Source organism: Chiloscyllium plagiosum, unplaced genomic scaffold (assembly GCF_037043375.1).
Source record: "Chiloscyllium plagiosum isolate Xiang-an unplaced genomic scaffold, Cpla_swu_hap1 HiC_scaffold_1, whole genome shotgun sequence".
NCBI lineage: Eukaryota > Metazoa > Chordata > Chondrichthyes > Orectolobiformes > Hemiscylliidae > Chiloscyllium > Chiloscyllium plagiosum.
The window spans coordinates 71,358,487-71,376,332 of NW_028270139.1; the positions used below are offsets into that span (position 1 = coordinate 71,358,487).

At 40.3% G+C, this 17,846-nt stretch overlaps 1 protein-coding gene across 8 annotated transcripts in view; it reads right to left on the reverse strand.

The window, feature by feature from the left end:
* Positions 1-17,846, reverse strand: part of LOC122550669 (gamma-aminobutyric acid receptor subunit alpha-2) — a 256,406-nt gene that overhangs the window by 81,901 nt on the left and 156,659 nt on the right. For all 8 annotated transcript variants that reach the window (XM_043691775.2, XM_087987813.1, XM_043691756.2 and 5 more), the window contains 2 exons: positions 8,527-8,747; positions 995-1,077 (listed from right to left, as the gene is read on the reverse strand). In XM_043691775.2, the coding sequence (XP_043547710.1) occupies positions 995-1,077; positions 8,527-8,747 (304 nt within the window). The remainder of the gene's footprint in view (positions 1-994; positions 1,078-8,526; positions 8,748-17,846) is intronic.

The window sequence follows — 17,846 nt, forward strand, 5'->3', positions numbered from 1 at the left end:
TGGGCCGAAGGGCCTGTTTCCACACTGTAAGTAATCTAATCTAATCTAAAAAAAAAATCTAAATCTCCACAGCAGATAGTGAAACCCAAACTGCAGGATTATCTGACAGAAACTCCACAACTACCTACCTGTGAAGGTCCAACCACACTATCAGCCATGGGAACAAGACAGACTGATATATGAAAAAAAAGAGAGGGAAGAGAAAGGGAGGGAGAAATGAGGGGGTGGGCTGAGAAATGGGGAGAGATAAGGAGGGAGGGAAGGAAGTGGGAAGGAGAAGTGCAAAGCGGGCAGAAGGGAAGGGCGAACAAGAGAGGGGGAGGGGATGGAGGGAGAAAGGAAAGGAAGGAAGGTGGAGGGAGGAACAAATAGGGAGGGGAGGTGGGAAGGAAGGAAGGGAGAAAAAGAACAAAATAAAAAGGTGAGAAGGAAAGAGATGGAGGGAGGGAGAAAGAGATAGAGAAAGGGATGATATTTGAATTTTTAGAAATGCTATCCACTTGGCATCTGTTGCTGTAGAAACCACAATAAGTTGTAAGGTTCTAGCATCAGGAACACAAAGTATTCTGAGAATCACTGTTGACAATTACAGAGATGTAAGAGGCAATCCTAAACTGAGAACTCACAAGGTATAAAGTAGACTTTGTGCAATCGTGTAAACTGAATTAACAAGTTGGCCGCTCGTTTTTTGTATCTGTAAATTCTCCTCTGTTGATTTTGAGAAGATTGTGATATAAAAATACGTTATGCAGAATACAATAGGTTTGAAATTATATTTATGCATATTAATGTACAACACTTAAATAGAACACAAATTTTCTTATGAATAATGCAAGAGGTGTTAACTTACTTTAAATGGATAAGCATCTCTGTTAAGGCCATGCATTTAGATCAAAGTTAATTACTAAGTTATAAACTAAAAATAACAAATCATTAGGCTCAAAATTATGGAACAAATGTTGTCAAATAAACAAGATCAAACTGAAATACTCACAGCTCCCAAATTTCAAGGGACAAGCATGTGCATCCATTGGAAAATCCTCCAAGTGCATTGGACACTCTGCTTGGACAGTAAGCCTGTGGGAACACACATTCAGTGACTAGATACAAGTACTAGTGTTATATAGCATGCCATGAATATCTTTATTGCAAAGGAGATGGAGTTTAAGAGCACAAATTCTTGTGACAACTGTCAAGGGCATTGGTTCAATCACCATATACCACTTTGATCCCCATCCACTGGAGTCTGCTCGAGAAATTCACTTGGTTCATCCCTGTAATGAAGGAGCTACCTTATGAGGAAATATTCAGTAGTTTGGGCCTCTGCTCATTGGAGTTTAGCAAAATGAGAAATAATCTTATTCAAACATAAGGTTCAGAGGAGCATTGAGAGGGTAAATCCTGAGGCTGTTTCCATTTAAGAGGGAATCGAGGATGAGGGGCACTGTTTGAAAATAAGGAGTCGCCCAAAAAGGAGGAAAACATGAGGAGTGTTTTTTCTTTTTCACAGAGGATTATTAATGTTTGCAAATCTCCATCCCAAAGTATAGGGGAGACTTTGCCTTTGAACATATTCAAGGCTGAATTGTGTAGTGTTTTGTTCCACAAGGGAATGATATTGGATTATTGGAGCAGGCAGGAAAGTTGAGTTAAGGCAACAATCAGCCTTGACTTTATTTGAATGGTGGAGCAGGCTTGGGAGCCTACCCCTGCTTCCATTTCAAATAGCCTCATGTCCAAATCCATGTTATCAGAATTACATTGCATTATTTCTAAATCTTACAGCCCACATGCTGTTGTAACTGACATTTTCAATAGAAGAATAAGGCTAATTCAACCAGCAGAATTTTGTTTTACAGGTTTTACTAATATTAATAGATATACCAGAGAGTTTGCTTCTTTAGACTCATACGGTCTCTGTTGTACATAAAGTGACCTTACTGTACTTTAAGGATACCGATTAATCAATTTGTCACAGCAATATGACATGACGTCAATAAAATAGAAATGCACCCTCCTACTGTTCCAATTTTGTTCAAATCTCCAATTACAAATCACTTGTACTTCGTATATATTTATAAGGCAAAGCTAAAGAAAACTAAATTAGTGCACTGACTTTAACAGTAAAACATTTTGATGCTTTTAACACATTTTTCATGTTTCTCTGTAAATTAATAATTTTACACAACTCAATTTGACCACAATAAAATAAACACTTTCACTGCAGCTTATGCAAAACTTAGAAATAAGGTAAATAGAACACAGAACATGGAATGTTACAGTGCAGCGTAGGCCATTTGGCCCAAGATGTTGTGCTGGCCTGTGAAACCAATCCAAAGCCCATCTAACCTACACTATTCCATTTTAGTTCATATGACTATCCTATGACCATTTAAATGCTCTTAAAGTTGGCAAATCTACTTCTGTTGCAGGCAGTGCGTTCCATGTCCCTCCTACTCTCTGAGTAAAGAAACTACCTCTGACAGCTGTTCTATATCTATCACCCCTCAATTTAAAGCTATGTCCCCTCATGCTAGCCATCACTATCCAAAGAAAAAGGCTCTCCCTGTCCACCTTATCTAACCCCCTGATTATCTTATATGTCTCAATTAAGTCACCTTTCAACCTTCTTCTCTCTAACGAAAACAGCCTCAAGTCCCTCAGCCTTTCCTCGTAAGACCTTCCCTCCATACCAGGCAACATCCTAGTAAATCTTCTCTTCTAAACCCTTTCCAACATTTCCACATCCTTCTTATCATGCAGTGACCAGAACTGTACGCAATACTCCAAGTGTGGCCACACCAGAGCTTTGTACAGCTGCAACATGACCTCGTGGTTTCAAAACTCAATCCCTCTACCAATAAAAGCTAACATACTGCATGCCTTCTTAACAACTCTTTCAACCTGGGTAGCAACTTTCACAGATCTATGTACATGGACACTGAGATCTCTTTGCTCATCTACACTAGCAAGAATCTTACCATTAGCACAGTACTCTGTATTCCTGTTGCTCCTTCCAAAGTGAATCACCTCACACTTTTCTGAATTAAACTCCATTTGCCACCTCTCAGCCCTGCTCTGCAGCTTACCTATGTACCCCTGTAACCTGCAAGATCCTTCAGCACTATCCACAACTCCACCAATCTTAGCGTCATCCGTAAATTTACTAACCCATCCTTCTGCGCCCTTATCCAGGTCAATTATAAGAACGACAAACAGCAATGGACCCAAAACAGATCCTTGTGGTACACCACTAGTAACTGAACTCCAGGATGAACATTTCCTACCAACCTCCACCCTCTGTTTTCTTTCAGCTAGCCAATTTCTGATCCAAAACAATAAATCACCCTCAATCCCATGCCTCCATATTTTGTACAATAGCCTACTGTGGGATATCTTATCAAACACTATTTACTGAAATCTATCTATACCACATCAGCAGCATTACTCTCCTCCACCTGTTTGGTCACCATCTCAAAGAAATTAAGAAGGTTTGTGAGGCATGACCTATCCTTCACAAAACCGTGTTGATTATTCCTAATCAACCTATTCCTTTCTAGATGATTATAAATCCTATCTCATATAACCCTTTCCAACACTTTACCCACAACCGAAGTAGGCTCTATAATTAATAGGGTTGCCTCTACTCCCCTTCTTGGACAAGGGACAACATTTGCACACCTCCAGTCTTCTGGCACTATTCCTGTAGACAATGACGACAGAAAGATCAAAGCCTAGAATAAATCCTATCTGGCCCAAGGGATTTATCTGTTTTCACATTTCCTAGAATTGCTAATACCTCCTTGTGAATCTCAATCCTATCTAGTCTAGTAGCCTGTATCTCAGAATTTTCCTCGACAACATTGTCTTTTTCCAGTGTGAATACTGACAAAAAGTATTCATTTAGCGCTTCTCCGATCTCCTTGGACTCCACGCAGAATTTCCCACTACTGTCCTTTATTAGCCCTAATCCTTCTGTAGTCATTCTTTTATTCGTGATATACCCATTGAAAGCTTGAGGGTTTTCCTTGCTCCTACCTGCCAACAACTTCTCATGTCCCCTCCTGACACTTCTAAGCTCTCTCTTTAGGACTTTTCTGTCTAACTTGTAACTAAAGAGCCCTAACTGAGCCTTCACTTCTCATCCTTATATAAACTGTCTTCTTCCTCTTGACAAGAGTTTCAACTTCCTTAGTAAACCACGGCTCTCTTGCTCAACCACTTCCTCCCTGCCTGACAGGTACATACTTATCAAGGACCTGCAGTAGCTGTTCCTTGAATAAGCTCCACATTTCAATTGTGTTCATCCCCTGCAGTTTCCTTCCTCATCCTATGCATTCAAAATCTTGCTTAATCGCATCGTAATTGCCTTTCCCCTAGCTATAACTCTTACTCTGCGGTATATACCTATCTCTTTCCATCGCTAAAGTAAACATAACTGAATTGTGGTCTATATCATCCAAATGCTCACCTACTTCCAAATCTAACACCTGGCCAGGTTCATTACCCAGTACCAAATCCAATGTGGCCTCGCCCCATGTTGGCCTGTCTACATACTGTGTCAGGAAGCCTTCCTGCACACACTGGACAAAAACTGACCCATCTAAAGTACTCAAATTATAGTATTTCCAGTCAATATTTGGAAAGTTAAAGACCCCATAACAACTACCCTGTTACTTGTGCTCCTATCCAGAATCACTTTTGCTATCCCTTCCTGTTCATCTCTGGAACTATTTGGAGGCTGACAGAAAACTCCCAGCAGGGTGACTTCTCCTTTCCCACACTACCTCAGTAGTAGAGTCTTCAAACACCCTTTCTGCCACTGTAATACTGTCCTTGATTAACAATGCTACACCTACCCATCTTTCACCCTCTTCTCTGTTCTTACTGGAACAGCTAAGTCCCAGAACCTGCAATAACCATTCCTGTCCCTGCTTTATCCATATCTCTGAGAGACGTGAGAATAGTTAGAAGGATACTAACAAGCTTCAGAAGGACATGCACAGAATGGTGCAATTGGAAGGCACATGGCAAGTGAAATTAAACATGAGAGTGTGGTACAATTTATTTTATGAAATGAATGCAGGGGCAGGAAATCTAAATGGTACAATTTTAAAAAGGAGCTCAGGACTGAACAGTGCTGACATAAGTAAAGCAGCTGTCGGTGAGTCAGAGCTCAGACTCCTGCTAACTTCATGTCGGTCCTGAGGTAACTGGATCCCCAGATCGCATCCAACATTAGAGTCAGGTATTTGGTGGATTAGGAGGAGCGTGGGTGTGAGGGCCAGTGGCAATAGGAATAGCAGCAATTGGCTTATTTAAATGCCACCTCTGACAGCATATTCAGCAAAGTTACTGCTTGGCTTGGCCCTGGAGGGGGTTAGGTGCTTAAAGAGTTTTGACTGCATTTGACAAAAACATATCAACAGTTTTGAGCATTTTTTCTGTCTTTATTCACAAAAGGTGGACAATGCCTATCTAACTGCAACAGTTGAATTCTTGCTGAAGAGCATACTGGGCCTTAGCTCTCAGAGCTGTCAGAACAATTTCTAGACTACAGGTTTAGAAGGATGAATAGAAGGAATGAAAGGTCTACATTTGAGAGATGGGTGCATAGAGCTGCTTAGCTACAATGTCTTTTCTACTGCTCTGAATCTTCCTTGTCTCTATACTGATTAGGACATAGCAGTGATTTAATGGGGTCTGCAAGAGTGGGACATGCGATGACTGTGACAGGGTGACTGACATCAGCTGTTTTCCTAATAGAGCCTTCAAATTTAAAGATTACCTCAGCAGTTAGTTTGCATCAGTTTGGGCTTCATGATATCTATCAGCACTTTCTTTCTTGTAACATATTTACAGTCCTTGAACACGCAGGGAGCAGAGAAGATTTACTAGGATGTTGCCTGGTATGGAGGGAAGGTCTTACGAGGAAAGGCTGAGGGACTTGAGGCTGTTTTCGTTAAAGAGAAGAAGGTTGAGAGGTGACTTAATAGAGACATATAAGATAATCAGAGGCTTAGATAGGGTGGGCAGGGAGAGCCTTTTTCCAAGTATGGTGACGGTGAGCACGAGGGGGCATAGCTTTAAATTGAGGGGTGATAGATATAGGACAGATGTCAGAGACAGTTTCTTTACTCAGAGAGTCGTAAGGGTATGGAATGCTTTGCCTGTAACGGTAGTAGATTCGCCAACTTTAAGTACATTTAAGTCGTCATTGGACAAGCATATGGATGTACATGGAATAGTGTAGGTTAGACGGGCTTCAGATTGGTATGACAGGTCGGCGCAACATCGAGGGCCGAAGGGCCTGTACTGCACTGTAATGTTCTATGTTCTATGCGCGACATGAGGCAGGCTGCAGAGCTGGGCTAAAAAATGGCAGATGGAGTTCAACCTGGATAAATGCGAAGTGATGCATTTTGGAAGGCCGAACTCGAATGCTGAATAAAGGATTAAAGACAGGATTCTTGGCAGTGTGGAGGAACAGAGGGATCTGGGTGTGCAAGTACATAGATCCCTCAAAGTTGCAACCCAAGTGGATAGGGTTGTCAAGAAAGCATCTGGTGTTTTGGCTTTCATTAACAGAGGGATCAAGTTTAAGAGCCGCGAGGTTTTGCTGCAGCTCTACAAGTCCTTGGTGAGACCACACTTGGAATACTGTGTCCAGTTCTGGTCACCCTACTATAGGAAAGATACAGAGGCTTTGAAGAGGGTGCAAAGAAGGGTTACCAGGATGCTGCCTGGACTGGAGGGCTTGCCTTATGAAGAAAGGTTGAATAAGCTCGGACTTTTCTCTCTGGAGAGAAGGAGGAAGAGAGGAGACCTGATCGAGGTATACAAGATAATGAGTGGAATAGATAGAGTCAATAGCCAGAGACTTTTCCCCAGGGCAGGATTGACTGGTATGAGGAGTCATAGTTTGAAGATATTAGGAGGAAGGTATAAAGAAGACATCAGAGATAGGTTCTTTACGCAGAGAGTTGTGAATGCATGGAATGCATTGCCAGCTGTGGTGGTGGAAGCAGAGTCATTGGGGACATTTAAGCGACTGCTAGACATGCACATGGATAGCAGTGAATTGAGGGGTGCGTAAGTTAAGTTATTATATTTTACATTAGGATTAAACCACGGCATAACATCATGGGCCAAAGGGCCTGTTCTGTGCTGTACTTTTCTATGTTCTATGTTATAATGATGCCCCAACTTCCGGATAAAGCCACACATGAGAAGCTTATTCACATCCATTTAAAGCTTTCATACAACAGTTTAGCACAGTTTGTCTGAGACGAGTGATTTGTTTGGTTGGACTCTGAGAGACAAGGGGAGGGAGCAGGAGCATGGCAGCTGACACCAAGGCTCAGGACCAACAAGGTGAGTCAGCTGTGAAGGGATTGTGGAGGAAGTTGGGGGGTGTAGAAGAGGGATCTGAGGAAACACAAAGGTTGGGAGTGGAGGTGGGTTGAGGAAAGATAAGAAAAGGAGGGACTTAAAGGGCTGATTCAGTCATGTTGAAATGTGTGTCCATTTCAGGCTTTTGCCTGGAAGAGTCCTTACAAGCTTCGAATTCATCAATAATATTTCAACTCTTCCTACTAAGAGCAACCTCCAATAATTTTCTTTACAATGTAAGGAAGCAAGTCAGCTGAATCAACAAGCTCAGCTGTGTCTCAGAGTGGTAAATGCAACACTGAACATTAATATACATATTCAATAAAAGAGTAAATGCAAAAGATACCAATGTTTCTTCCACAGCAAAGGAATGTCTCTAGCTCCCCTTTCACCAATACTGTGTGCCAACCATAAGGCATGTTGTATATTTAGTTCTTTGACTAAGTTAGTTTCAACAAATAATGATAATGCTCATATGAATAAAGTAAAACCAACATAAAGTGTATTAATTGCAAGTAACATTTAAATTTATTAAACACATATACCAGCTTCTTGCTGCCAAAGAATCTTCAGCAATGGTAATGCAATTGGACAGGAGAGATTGGGCCATGATGCACAGTCTCCCTGTTTGTTCAGGACCCTCTTTTAAAGTCCTCACATTCATGTTGCATTATTAGTTGATAACAAGTTTCTGCACTATAAAGCTTTCCTGCTAATAGTCACATGTGTCTCACACACACGCCACTGGCGTTTTAAATTCTCATTGTAATGGCAAGGAAATGAAGAAAAAGGTAGAGAGCAGAAATGACGCACACTTCCAGTTCCACCATTGGAATGCCACGCATGGCCACAGTTAAGTTTCTACCCATAGTGTTCATCAGTTTCGTCCACAAATAATTGCAATTATGAGCTAATAGTGAGTAAACATAATTCGTACCATTTTCAGGGCTATGGCAATGGCCTGTACTGCAGTTAAAAGACTGTTGAAACAATCCAAAATTTTAGTTATTTAAAAGTTTTTTTTCTCTCTATCATATGTACCTCTTCATTAACACTAGTTTTGGGGTAGGGACATTGGACATTAGCTGAGTTGCAGAAAGAATATTTGCAGCTTTTAAATATTGAACATTTTACCTCATTGTGTATAGAAGCTTCCCATCATCTTGGATTCGTAGCAGCTTGTTTGGCATGGTCATGTTATGTGCCACTGACTTCTTGCCATTATAAAAGAATGTGTCTGGTGTCCATATCTTACTGGCCATCAGGTTGTTCAATCGAAGAATGTTCATTGGGCCCTTAAATTTAAGTCTTTCATCTTTCCAACTTTGTCGAAAGAACACATCGATCGTGTATTCCTGTTAACATCAATCAGTTTATCAGAACAGTAGATACATCTCATTAGTAAAGTATGTATGCAGTAATATTTTCACCACATGATGGGAAATCAAGATCAAATGCTAGTTTCTTTCTGTTTTCTGATAACACCTTAAGAAACCATTCTTCAAATTAAAGAAAGATGATCTTATTTAGATAGTAAGAATATGGGAGTGCAGCTTGAAAATAGGAATCTTCTACTCAACAACATTATATGTCACTGTTGGTATAATTCAAATATAATAGTTACATCACTTTTGAAACTTCAGCATTGTTAAACAGTTCTGAAAATCCCTCCATAATGTTTTTGATCAGAATTATAGTGAACAGCGAACAACTGTTTTCCTTTAACTTATTTATTCTGTCCATTTATTAATCTTGCAAATAGTAATCAACATTATAATACCTTGAACATTAAAGATTACAACAATTCTACGCATTCTGGTTTCTTGATGTAAATTTGCTTCCGTTTTTTGGGAGAGACAATGGTATGTAAGTAATGTCACTCAACAGGTAAACTACAGGTGAATGCTCTGCAGACAAAACTTCAAATGAATTCATATTCAATTAACTAATTAAAAATTCAATTGAGTAATAAGCATGTGAAATTGAAAGCAAGTCTTAATAAAGGCGCCACGAATCAATCAGCGATTGTGGTAAACTTCTATCTGGTTTATTAATATCATTTTGGTAAAGAAGCATGTTGCCCTTATCTTGTCTGGGCTACATGTGACTCTAGATGCACAGCAGCATGACTGACTCATAACTGACTTCTGAAATGGCCCTAACTGAGCTACTGAGTTATGCTATTGTGGATAACACTAAAAGGAATAAAACGAGAAGGATTGCCTTACAAAATGGCAATGGCACACTCAGCACTGCAAAGTCATCCTTACTAATAGCTGAAGGCTTTTGTCAAAATTGGGAAAGGTGTCCTACAGGGTAATTAAGGCAGCAGTCTACCTTAGGCCTGGATTATCAAAATGATGTAGAGTTTTTCTGTTGCTGGGATAGTGGCAGAAGGGGCCAAAAACCAGCCGAGCCCCGCACTTGGTAGCCTCTGTACCCATCTGGAATCCCTCAGTCAGACTCCCTGAGAAACTGGCCTCTCCGCAATGGAAATCCCAACTCTCAAGGCAATTTCTTACAGTTTGGATTTGCAGTCTACACTCCCAACCTAGGAACGAAATCCAGATCATCGGCATATTCACAGAATCAATAATACCTTACAGCCAATATCCCAGGTTCCAATATCATAATTCCTGCATAAATCCCATACAGTTGGGAGGACAGACTCAAATGGAGGAGGTGGCAAGTTTGAATGCAACTTGGAAGGAGTTGCCTTGGGAGTCATTAAGACTGACTCTGGACCCCATGAAATCTCATAACTTCACCTTTGTCATGGACAAGGAAACTTCCTACTGATTATTACTGAATACAATCCCTCATCTGATGAATCTTGGAGGAAGTACTGAGGGCGACAAGGCATAGAATGTACTTTGATCAGATGACAATATCCATTGTCAAAATGGTGGAACCATAAAAATATAGCAATTAGGAGCAGGAGTGGGCCACTCTGACTCATCAACAGGATCATGTCTGCTCTTCTATCTGAAAGTCATAATCCCATCACCACCCCATAACCCCTGATACTTTTTGCCTCTAGAAATATGTATATTTTGAAAAATATATATTCAATCATTTGGGCTCTGTGACCAGATGTGGTAAAGAATTTCACGTGTTCACCATTCTCTGAGTGAAAATATTTCTCCTCAACCCAGTTCAAAATGGCTGACTACCACTGAGATTGTGACCAGTTGTTCTAAACCTGGGAAAACATTGCTCCTGCATCTAGTCTATCCAGCCCAGTCAGAATTTTAGACATTTCAAAGAAATCCCCTCTCACTTCAATGAGCAGAGGACCAAGAAATCCAAACTCTTCTCATAAGTCCATTCTCCCATCCCCAGAATCAATCTGGTAAACCTTTGCTGCACCCCCACTATTGACCAGAATGGCTGAATCATCTGAGACAGGTGATGAGGGAACAAATTTGAGGATCAAAAAAGCCTACCAGACCTTGTCCTCATCAAACTAACTGTCATAGATTCATTTGTCCTTGACAAAATCGGTAAGAACCACAGAATAGGTTGGAAAGATCAGCACAATCCATCTTCACACTAAGCTTACCCTATGCTGTGTTATGTGGCACTACCACCATGCTAAATGGGTAGAGTCAGAATACATAGAGCAACTCAAGACTGTCCATCCATGAGGGGCTGTGGGTCAACAACAAAAACACTGTGTTCAACTACAACCCTTAACCTCATGGTCTTGTATACATCCGTTTCTATTACTACTATCAAGCTGGGAGGTCAACCCCTGGTTCAAGGAAGTATACAGGAAGGATTGCCAGGAGCAGCATCAAGCATACTTAAAACTGAGGTGTCAACTGGTGAAGCTACAACAAAGCTACAACAACTTGTATGCCAAGAGATAGAGTAAAGGTCAAAAGCCTAATTCTGTTAATCAATAAGAAATTTTCCAACCAACAGATCAGATTTTAGCTCTGTATTCCTGCCATATGCAGGGGTGAATGTTAGTAGACAATTAAACAGCTAACAGGAGGTGGCAACTCCATAACAATCTCTATCCTCAATGATGGAGGTGCCCAGCAAATCCATACAAAAGACGAGACTGAAATAGTTATAACCATCTTCAACCGGAAGGTCTGAGTCATTACCATTGGCCGAAAGCTGAAATGAACCAACCATAAAAATTCTGAGACTACAAGAACATATCAGAGGCTGGGAATTCAGAGGCAAGTAATTCGCTGCCAAAGGAACAAGTTACTTCCAATGCACAGTAGTAGCAGTGTACCATCTCCAAGATGCTCTACAGAAATCCACTCATCTAATAAGACCTTTCAAAATTGTGACCTCTAACTCCTCGGGCAAAGGCAGCTGATAGATGGAGACAGCACCATCTGCAACTTCCCTTCCAAGTTACACACCATCCTGACTCAGAAGTACATCACTGTTCCTTCACTGTCGTTTGGTCAAAACCCGAACTCCCTCCTTCACAGCTACGCGTGCACCTACACCAGCTGGACTGGAGCTCACTGCCACGTTCCAGCTCAACTATGGTAGGGCAACAAATTCTGATGCCCACATCTCATGAAATAACATTTTAAAAACATTGCGAAAGTAGCATGTGACTAATAACAATGTCATAATTGCAATTAACAAATAATCACAGAAGTGTTAAGGTGCAGAGGGAGCTATTTGGCACATCATGCCTGCACTGAACGAACCATCATTGCCTCGTGCCAATCTCCCACATTTTACACACATCCTTGCACACTATCATGCTACTTTGATCCAAACAATCATCATAATAAACATTACAAACATGTCCATCATTATATTGCCATAATGCTTTTGTAATTATAATTCATAACATTATGAGCGTTTGCTATAGTTATTGGCAAAAAGGGGTCAATTTGATTTACCACAATTGTCAATGACATTTCTTGTCGTATTCATCAGAATTTATTCAGCCATCCTTGGTTAACAGAATTAGACTTCTGACTTTTTCTAATTAGAAACTGTAGAAATGTCGGCTATTATCTCTGTTACACATCTTTGGTACTAAAAATGAATAAAGCAATGCTTGAAATAGATCTGTTTACTTAAAATGTGTGATAAAGTTATCCATTCTTTTATATGCACAATACAAATATAAATCCTGTTCAGAAAAAGAACAATGTCTCTGAATGACAGACAGTTTTATCTATTTGCCTATAAAGTATGATCACCCCAAAGAAGCAAAAAGAATTGGATGCTGGAAATCTGAAACAGAAGTGGAAAGTTTTGGTCATACCAGAAAGTCTGGACACATTACTAAAGAGTGAAAAAAAGAGTTTGCGACCTTTCATCAGTAGTTAGAAATGTGCTACATTTTGAGCAACTGACAGAGGGAGTGTTGGAGGAAATGCAGATGAAAAGAAACATCTGTGATTAGGATGGAGAGAATAAATAGCAATGTATGCCATGGTAGAAAATGAGAAGAATAGGGATAGTACATGAAAGCAAATAAAACATGTCCAACTAAGTTGCAAATTGTAGGAGAGCAGCTCTCTGGATGCAAAGTCGAGGGGTTTGCAAAGAAACTAGAGGGAGAGAAAAAGCAAAAGCCAATACAGACAAAGGTTATGATTTGAAATAGCTCAATTCAATATTGAGTCCAGAAGGCTGTAAAGTGCTGAGTCGAAAGATGAAATGCTGTTCCTCAAGCATTGGAACAACGAGGCATGTCAAGGCCAGAAATCTCAGAGTTCAAGCAAGGCAGATAATTGAAATGACAAGTAAATGGAAGCTTAGACTCGTGCCTGCAGATTAAACAAAGATGTACTGCAAAGCAGTCTTCAAGTCTGTGCTTGGTTTCCCCAGTGTAGAGGAGATCACATCATCAGCTAGAAATACTACAGACTAATTTGAAAGAGATATAAATAAATCATTGATTCACTGAATGTGTGAAGCCTTGGATGGTGAGAAGACAGATCTTATATCCCTTACGCTCTTATGGAAAGGTGTCATAAGAAAGGGAGGTGACTGAGGTGTGAACCAGGGTATCTTGGAAGGATATAATCTCTTCTCAAAGCTGAAAAGGTTTAAAGCATTTTTTTAAAGTGGTAGAAGATCCAGGGCTCTTGATTTTGTAATATTTCCATTGTGATTATGTGAGAAACATTAGCAGGTTGGACTGAGACTTTGATAAAACTGTTCTTGGCTTTGAATTGCCCAGTTCCCTTGTTGTATGAGGTCACAATTGGGGAAGAGGTCCCTTGTTGTATGAGGTCACAATAGGGAAGGGGTTCGTCAATAGGGAAGGGGTTCGTTCTGGTAAAACCAGAAGCCCAGGAAAAGCTTCTACCTGCACCTGATAAGTCCACTTGTGCATAACTGAGCAAGGCCAAAGCCCGAGTTCCAGTATTTGTGACATTAGAGAGGCATCTGATCACCAAAGGATGTTTGCAAGCCTTGGATTAAACTGCCAAGCATTTCTGCCAAGTAGTACTTTTAAAAAAACATGGACTCCTCAGAAAGATAATCAATAACATATTTTCTTAAACTTTTTCAGAAGGGAGGAATCCAGTCTTGATCTCTGACTGCTCAGGTACTCTGTTGCTGCATTGTGTGGCCTCCTCAGTGGCTGGGTACATGATTTGTGTCCTAACATTTCCTGCATGTTTTCTGTGGCTTGGTGGCAGAAGTTCCAGAAAGTTACATCTTAGCACTAATCCTAAAATACAGCATTTTTCTCCCATGAATTCTCTTTCTTGCAATATTTTATTTCATCAATTAATATCTTTGTGAAGCAATTCACTGGTTATTACTGTAGAAACGTTTAACAGTAATTATATCCCATCAGATATAATGGATAATTTTGTATTCACTTGTGGAATGTGAGTATCATTGGCTGGCCCAGCATTGATTGCCCGTCCGTAGTTGCCCTTGAGAAGATGGTGGTGAGCTGCCTTCCGAATCCTTGCAGTCCATATGCTGTAGGTAGACCAACAATGCCATTAAGGGGAGACGTGGGTTTTTTTTCCAAGATTTAGTCCTAACAACACTGGAATAGTGATATAATTCCAAGTTCTCTGGGGGGGAACTTGAAGGTGATAGTGTTCACTTGTATTAGCTGCCTTTGTCCTTCGAGATGGTCGGGGTCATGTGTTTGGAAAATGACAATGATCTCTGGTGTATTTCTGTAGTGCTTCTTGTCAATAGTATATACTGCTGCAACTGAACATCGGTGGTAGAGGGAGTGGATGCTGCGGGGGTGGTGCCAATCAACCAGGCTGCTTTGCTCTGGATGATGTCAAGCTTCTTGAGTGTTGTTGGGGCTGCACTCATTCAGACAAGTGAGGAGTATTCCATCACACTCCTGACTGGTGCCTTGTAGATGATGGTTAGGCTTTAGGTTAGGCGTCAGGAGATGAGTCATTTACTGCTGTATTCCTAGCCTCTGACCTGCCCTTGCAGCCATTATACACATATATAATATATATTTGGCTCGTCCAATTTCTGGTCACTGCTAATCTGCAGGATACGGTAACAAATTATATATGGAGCTCTGTTAGCAGTAAGCACAGATAAGATGATCAAGGCTATTTTGTCATGGCAGTATCTCTGTCTTAAACATAAATCTAAGAAATAGCAAAAGCTTTGCAAGAATTTACTGCAGGAAATAAACAATTATACAAAGGGATAGAACAGATATTATAAATGGCAATGAAACCTATTGTCTGAACTGCAGATGCAAGTTTCAGGGTTAAAAGGTGTAAAAGTAACTGTGAAATGCAAGTATGTCTTTTTTAAATTACATTTATCAATTAAATAGTTATTGAAATAATTGTTGTTTATTTATGCATTCAGAAAATTCACTTTATTACTTATTATTGCAGTCATTATATTCAAATACAGGAAATTACATAGATTTGTGTATTGATGTTGCAGTGATGTGACAATGTTAGTGCTTTCCATTGTAAGCAGGAAGTCAATCAAAACAATTGAAATCCAATTTAATGAACCTGATTTCAAATTTCCAATTCATTTGTTACACCCCCCCTACGTGGACTGAACATAAAGCACTGATAATGATTGCTAATTTTTTTTGCTTTAATGATTTGCTGTTAGCACCACCAATGCAATATTCACATTGCCAACAACACCACTCAGCAATATAAGAGAGAAAACTTTACATTTCCAATGAATTTTGTATGGAGCCCAAAATAGGGTGGTATGGTGGCTTAGTGGTTAGCACTCCTGCCTCACAGTGCTAGGGATCTGGGTTCAATTCCAGCCTTGGGTGTCTATCTGTGTGGAGTTTGCACATTCTCCCTGTGTCTGTGTGGGTTTCCTCCATGTGCTCTGGTTTTACCCCCACCCACGTTCAAAAAGACGTGCAGGTCGGGTGAATCGGCCATAATGTTCGAAGCATTAGTCGGGGGAAATGAGTCTGGGTGGGATACTCTTTGGACGGTCAGTGTGGACTTGTTGGGCTGAGGGCCTGTTTCCACACTATAGGGAATCTAATCGAAAGACTGCATGTTGTATATTAGCCAGTGTTACTGAAATGGTCCTTTCAATAAAAATTAAATCCTGTAATGAGTGGCATCAAGTTGAAGATCTATTCCATTGCCGTAAAAGTTCAGAAAGCAATTGTTATGAGCAAACTGCTGGAGATTACCTTGCTAGCAGGCAAAATAGTGGACCATTAGCAGAATGAGCAAAAAACTTTGATTTTGGCGAATGTTATTTTCATGTCAAGAGTTGAACTAGAACAATATTGCTGACTATATTTTGTATCAATTTTGGTTACAGTAATTTGGTTCTCTTCCTCAACACAACAGTCCTTTTATAACTCTACAAGATGTTCGTAAACAGGAGAATGAGGATTTTTAATGGTCAATAAATTTTTAATTCAATTTGTGTCAGCAAACACCAATTTATTTTTAAACTGATAAATCAAGATGAATAGTCAGCACCTATAGTTGAAAATTCCACCAAGAACTGAATAAAGGAATTAAATCAAGAATTCATCTGAAAGGGCCACCGAGGTTTAAAAACTTGAAAAATACAAGACTCGTGAAGACAGACACAGAATGAATTTGAATCCAAAGAGTACAGCAGAGAGATTATTCAGCTGATTGTGCTGGAACCTAGTCCAACTGCTCAGCTGGAGCTAATTTCTCTCAACCTTATGTTGCTACCTTTTCCATGTACCTTTCCATGTATTTAAACCATTTTAGAAGGGCCTGTCACCAGTGAGTTTCCACAGGGATTAGTTGTGGGTCCTTTCTTGTTTGCCATTTATATTCATGATTTGGATAAAAAAGGCATGGTTCGTAAGTTTGTGGACGACAGAATAGTAGACTGTGAAGAAGATTACAAAGGGATCTCGATGAGCTGGGTCAATGGGCTGAAAAATGACGGATAGAGTTCAATCTGGATAAATGCTAGGTAATGCATTTTAGTACAACAAACAAGGGTAGGCTTATAGAATTAATGTTAGGGTCTTGGGTCGTGTTGTAGAACAGAGGGACCCAGGAGTTCAGGTATGTAATTCTTTGAAGTTTGCCTCAGATATAGACTGAAAATGTGTTGCTGGAAAAGCGCAGCTGGTCAGGCAGCATCCAAGGAGCAGACTGGATGGTTAAAAAAGCGTTTGGTACACTTGACTTCATTGCTCAGTCATTTTGAGCATAGGAGTTGGGACGTCATGTTGAGGTTGCACAGGACATTGGTGAGGCCTTTTCTAGAATACTGTGCCCAGTTTTAGTCACACTGTTATAGGAAGAATATCATTAAGCTGGAGAGAGGAAGGATGTCTGGAACATGAAAGAGTTCAGAAAAGATTTACAAGGATGTTGCCAAGGTGGGAAGATTTGAGCTACAGGGAGAAGCTGAATAGGCTAGAGCTGTTTTTCCTGGAGCAGCAGAGGATGAGGGGTCACCTTATAGAGGTTTATAAAACCATGAAATGCATGGATAGGATAAATAGACAAAGTCTTTTCCCTGGGGTGGGGGAGTCCAGAACTAGAGGGTATAGGGTGAGAGGGGAAAGATATAGAAAAGATCTAAAGGGCAACGTTTTCACGCAGAGGGTGGTTCGTGTATGGAATGAGCTGCCAGAGGAAGTGGTGGAGGCTGGTACAATTGCAATATTTAAAAGGCATCTGGGTGTGTATATGAATAGGCAGGGTTTAGAGGGGTATGGGCTAAGTACTGGCAAATGGAAATGATTAGGTTAGGATATCTGGTCAACATGGACAAGTTGGACTGAAGGGTCTGTTTCCATGCTGTACATCTCTATAACTCTATGCTGGGTATGGAAGGTTTGAATTATAAAGAAAGGCTCAATAGGCTGAGACTTTTTTCACTGGAGCATAGGGGGTTGAGAGGCAACCTTATAGACAATTATATGACTAAGATAGAGCTAATGGTAGTTGCCTTTTCGCTAGGATGGAGGCTTTCAAGACTAGGAGGAACATTTTTTAAGGTGAGCAGAGTGAGAT